Consider the following 5015-nt stretch of genomic DNA (forward strand, 5'->3'; position numbering starts at 1 on the left):
CAAGGCAGGGACTGTGACTGTCTGAATGCTCATCCTTAACAAAAAAATTCCTGTCCATAGATCTCCAACATGCTTTTCTTGAAGCAATGAATCATCCTGGCTACCTCTCTCTCCTTCAAGCCCTATGGCCTGCCCTTCCTCAAGTCCTACCCACATCAAAAGACTCCTCCAATGCATTGATTACTCTCCATCTTTACCACTCTGCTTCAAGCCACCATGCTCTATCAGGTGGACCTACATAACAGCCTTCTAATTGTCTAAATTACTTTAACCCCAGCAATCTAGTGCCCATACAAGAGCCAGGGTGGGGGGATGGTTTCTAAAATGGAGAACTTATCATGTCACTCACTAGACAGAAAGTCTTTAGTTCAGTTCAGTCATTCAGTCGTGTCCGACTCTTCGCGACCCCATGAATCGCAGCACGCCAGGCCTCCCTGTCCATCACCAACTCCCAGAGTTCACGCAGACTCACATCCATCGAGTCAGTGATGCCATCCAGCCATCTCATCCTCTGTCGTCCCCTTCTCCTCCTGCCCTCAAACCCTCCCAGCATCAGAGTCTTTTCCAATGAGTCAACTCTTCGCATGAGGTGGCCAAAGAGTTTCAGCTTCAGCATCATTCCCTCCAAAGAAATCACAGGGCTGATCTCCTTCAGAATGGACTGGTTGGATCTCCTTGCAGTCCAAGGGACCCTCAAGAGTCTTCTCCAACACCACAGTTCAAAAGCATCAATTCTTTGGTGCTAACCCTTCTTCACAGTCCAACTCTCACATCCATACATGACCACAGGAAAAACCATACCCTTGACTAGACAGACCTTTGTTGGCAAAGTAATGTCTCTGCTTTTGAATATGCTATCTAGGTTGGTCTTAACTTTCCTTCCAAGGAGTAAGTGTCTTTTAATTTCATGGCTGCAGTCACCATCTTCAGTGATTTTGGAGTCCAAAAAAATAAAGTCTGACATTATTTCCACTGTTTCCCCATCTATTTCCCATGAAGTGATGGGACAGGATGCCATGATCTTGGGTACCCATTAAAAGCAGCTCAATAAAAAGCTTGAGGGATATTCAAAATCTTAATATTTGTAAGAAAAATTCCTACAAACTTATACCCCAGGATGATTTAACCTCTAAAACACATTAAGAACTACTATAGGGCTGTAAGGTGCCTCCTTAACATTTAACAAAGAAAAATAGTTCTTCAGTTTCTAGAGCTAACTCATTTTCTCTGCCTTCTGTGCTTAATAATGTCTCAAACTTTTTGATTCAAATCTGATAGAATATTTGATGTAATGGAGAAATAAAGGATTAAAATTCTTTTCATAATATTTGTACCCAGGAGCTCATGTGTCACCATGGTGAGATTATGTTGTCAGGATATGACAGAGAATGATTATGAAGTCATAGGCCCCTAAAACAAGCTGAGCCATTTTAAATCCAGCAGTTTCCTTGGGAGAGGAAACAGGACAACAAGGTCCTGGACATGAATCTCTTCATTTATGTCCTCCTTTTATCAATTTGGACAAGTAGTTGTTTAGATAGAAATGAAAGCAATGGATCTGCTACTGCAGGTATGTCCCTAACCTTAAAACCTAGAAATTATGATCTATTATGTTAAATGTATTCCAGTACTTAGACAAGCTAGCTGTGTATAAGAAATCTGCTGTTTATTCTACTTTACTATGAGTAGGTCTTCGAGAATTTCTAGGACAACACCTGAAAGTTTTACTTCTGTGTAAACATTCCAAACATAGAAACATGAAGAGTACAGCCTTACTGTCCCCTTTCATTCCCCTTCCCCACCCAATCCACCAACCCCTGCCCCTCCCCCACCAGCCATACCAGAAAATTCTATGTGAATGAATCTAGCATGGTACCTAACACATAGTAGGTTTCAAGAACTATGTTTTCTTGTCCCATCCCTTTTCCCACCATACACATTCACACACACATCAACACTCCAGTGCATTCACACATTCAAATACCTAGGTAATGGGTTGAACAAGCCACGATGTGGGGTAACCTAGGTAATTATACTGATTAGCCAAAGACAGCTCCCAGATTTGGCTTGTAGACTGTGGCTGGCTGGGGAGGTGATAGAGGGAGGAAAATGACAGTGGTTATCTTGCTTAAAGAAATAATTGATGATGAGATTTGACTTGGATATACAGTAACAAACCCCCATCAAAATGGAAGCAAACTTGGTTCCCAAGCACAGGTTCTGATGATACATGTTCTTTCACAGTAACTACACATGCTGAATTCAAGCAGACCAAACTGCAGGAATTACGGCGACGTCTACTCATTATTATAATTGGTACCCTTATCACTGGCTATATGGTCACGTGTACCTGCTTTCTTCACTATAGCTGTGATAGCGAGGAAGCCCATAAAGCAGCCAAGTAAGTCTTACACCTTTGAATAAAAGTACAAGGTTGTGGGGAGGCACGCGTTCTTCACTATACTCTATAACTGTGAAAGCAGGGAAGTCCCCAAAGCAGCAACATTAAGTCTTACACCTTTGAGCTAAAAATACAAAGTGGCGGGGTGTAGGGGTTAGGTGAGGAGGTGGGTGTGCACGCGCATGAGGAACTGTACCTGCACACGCATGCACACACACACGTAAGCAGGTTCACTGTTGTTTTGTTACTTACCATTAACTTTAGACTTCAGAAGAGCTACCAACATCTTGTGGGCTGGATATGTTCACTTAAATGAAGCTCTTAAATTATCTCAAGTACATTATCAACTTTAGCCAAAACTATCCTATTCAGGGTTCACTTGAGCCCCAGGCTGCTAATTTCATTGTAAGTTGAGTCTATGAAAAGAGGGAATGACTATCTAAATAAGACAGAATCAAAATCTTCTCAGGGGAGAAGGAGTTGGGTCTCTGCATTCCAAAGATAGTAACACATTTTGGATAATCTATCATTTTGAGATGTAATAACATGAAAAATTTTCAACTGTGTTCAGTGATTCTAGTCCCTGGCTTTAATATAGGAGGACTAGGCTGGCACTTGGTATACTGGGTCTCTAAAAATTTCCCAATCCAAGGACTGGTGACTGAAATATACCACTGTTCTATTCCTTCAGTTTTAGAGTTAGCATGTGAGGATTAGTATGTATGGTTACAAACCTTTATGGTGTAAATATGATAGGAAAACAATGAATTTGGTCTAAGACTTTTTTATGTGACAGGTTGTGACATTTGTGCCTCAGTTGCATATCAACTTGTGGCTTTTTTGTAAAAAGTATAATTTCTGGATTAGATAAATTTTCTCTCTCCCTCTCAACAGTAGATTTGAAACAAGTTTGTGTCATTGCATTTATAGACTATATGGTTATCCATTGTGGTTGAAACAGCAAAATTAAGAAAAAGAAAAAGAAAAAGCATTCAACACGAGTTCAACACTGTAACCTGACTCATAGTTTTCACCACACTCTGATTCTTACTGTGTTCAATTTTCCTGCTAGAGCCACAAAAAGACCACAAGTCTAAATTGACACAATAGCCCATATTTTCTGGTAACAGTAATCTTACTCCTCTGATTTAAATTGTCATATTCCAAATCCTCTGTATTTTCAGGGACAAGAAAGAAGATATCACCATCAAGGCATCCAGGTCATCTAAAATATCATTTACTGACTCCAAGTCACTGACTGCTGGTCTGGGCGATCCAGAAAGACAATCCGTGGTATCCAGAATAGATAAGTCATCTGGGCCCTCAAGTCCACGAAAAGTTCCTTCACGTGCAGAAAAGTTAGTCAGGCGCTCGAGTCAAAAAACACCATCCAAGCCATCAGCTCCCAAAAAAGTGTTAGGATCACCCTCCCCCCCGGAAAAGTTGCATAGAACATGCAGTCCAAAAAAGGCACATAGGCAGGCTCATGCCCATAAGCTAGTCGGTCAGGTCAGTCCATCCTATCCAGAGAAGGCCATCAAGCCAACTTGGCCACCAAGTCTACAGTGTCAGGTCAAGCCAACCAAAACTCCTCTACCCTACCCAAAGAATCAGAGCTTCCCTGAGCAATCAAGTGGAGATAAACTGACCAAACGCCAGAGATATCTTAAACTAAAGTGCCCAGCTAGTGCAGGTAGGGCAGAAATATTATCTAGACCTCAACCAGTGAAGTTTTGTCGATGCTACAAGGAAAAGTGCCTTGTTTGCAGAGCTGTTTCTGAGCCGTTCATCATTTATGTTTCAGAAGCAAATAAAAAGCATGTTCCAGTTTCACTGTTTTCACGCGAATTGAAGAACTTTTACAAGTCACATAAAAAGAAACAACCCAAATACAACACAGTGTATGGCAACATGAGTGACAGTGATATCACAACATACAACAGTGATGGTGAGAGTGACAGGGAGGTGATTATAATCTGCAACATAAAATGCAAGGAAGACATCTATAAAAACTCCCAAAATAATTAAGGGATCAAAAGAAAGACCACCCATGCAGAAGAAGCAAACTTCTATGAACTATTATACGCTCACCATATTTAAGAACCTGGTAGAGGAAAACTCCACTTGGTATCACTATTGAGATTAGACTTATATCCATCTCGAGGCAATTTATTTAAAAAACAGTACATAAATGTGTGACATAACAACTGATTTTGTTGTAATTATTATTGTATTTTAGAGGTATAAATCTCTTTGGGAGGTATCATAGATCTACTTGGGCAAATTCTGGGAGATGGTGAGGGACAGGGAAACCCAGCCTGCTGCAGTCCATGGGGTCACACAGAGTTGGACACGACTTGATGGTTGAACAACAACGTAGATCTGGTCACTTGGATGGGCTTCCCAGCTGGTGCAGTGGTAGAGAATCCACCTGCCAATGGAAGAGACGTGGGTTTGACCCCTGGGTTGGGAAGATCCTTTGAAGGAGGAAATAGCAACCCAGTCCAGTAGTCTTGCCTGGGAAATTCCATGAACAGAGGAGACTAAAGGGCTACAGTTGATGGGGTCGAAAAGAGTTGGACACAGGCACACGGTTAAATGTGAACCAGTCACA

At 41.4% G+C, this 5015-nt stretch overlaps 1 protein-coding gene across 1 annotated transcript; it reads left to right on the forward strand.

Moving 5' to 3' along the window:
• The first annotated feature begins 1473 nt into the window (after positions 1–1473).
• LOC147341270 (uncharacterized protein CXorf66 homolog) lies at positions 1474–4605 on the forward strand. Its single transcript, XM_086388229.1, has 3 exons — positions 1474–1570; positions 2245–2401; positions 3586–4605. The coding sequence occupies exons 1-3, from the start codon at positions 1483–1485 to the stop codon at positions 4427–4429; spliced, it is 1089 nt and encodes a 362-aa protein (XP_086244355.1). The 5' UTR covers positions 1474–1482; the 3' UTR covers positions 4430–4605.
• The last annotated feature ends 410 nt before the right edge of the window (positions 4606–5015 follow it).

This window comes from Bos grunniens, chromosome X (genome assembly GCF_055505025.1).
Source record: "Bos grunniens cultivar Pamir isolate PY7600 chromosome X, Bosgru_T2T1.0, whole genome shotgun sequence".
In the NCBI taxonomy this organism is placed as follows: Eukaryota; Metazoa; Chordata; class Mammalia; order Artiodactyla; family Bovidae; genus Bos; species Bos grunniens.

Excerpts from the sequence above, each read along its gene's own strand:
- LOC147341270 (XM_086388229.1), top strand. The coding sequence starts at position 1,483 with ATGAATCTCTTCATTTATGTCCTCCTTTTATCAATTTGGACAAGTAGT. Across the intron at positions 1,571-2,244 it reads CAATGGATCTGCTACTGCAG|TAACTACACATGCTGAATTC; the intron begins GTATGTCCCTAA and ends GTTCTTTCACAG. Across the intron at positions 2,402-3,585 it reads GAAGCCCATAAAGCAGCCAA|GGACAAGAAAGAAGATATCA; the intron begins GTAAGTCTTACA and ends CTGTATTTTCAG.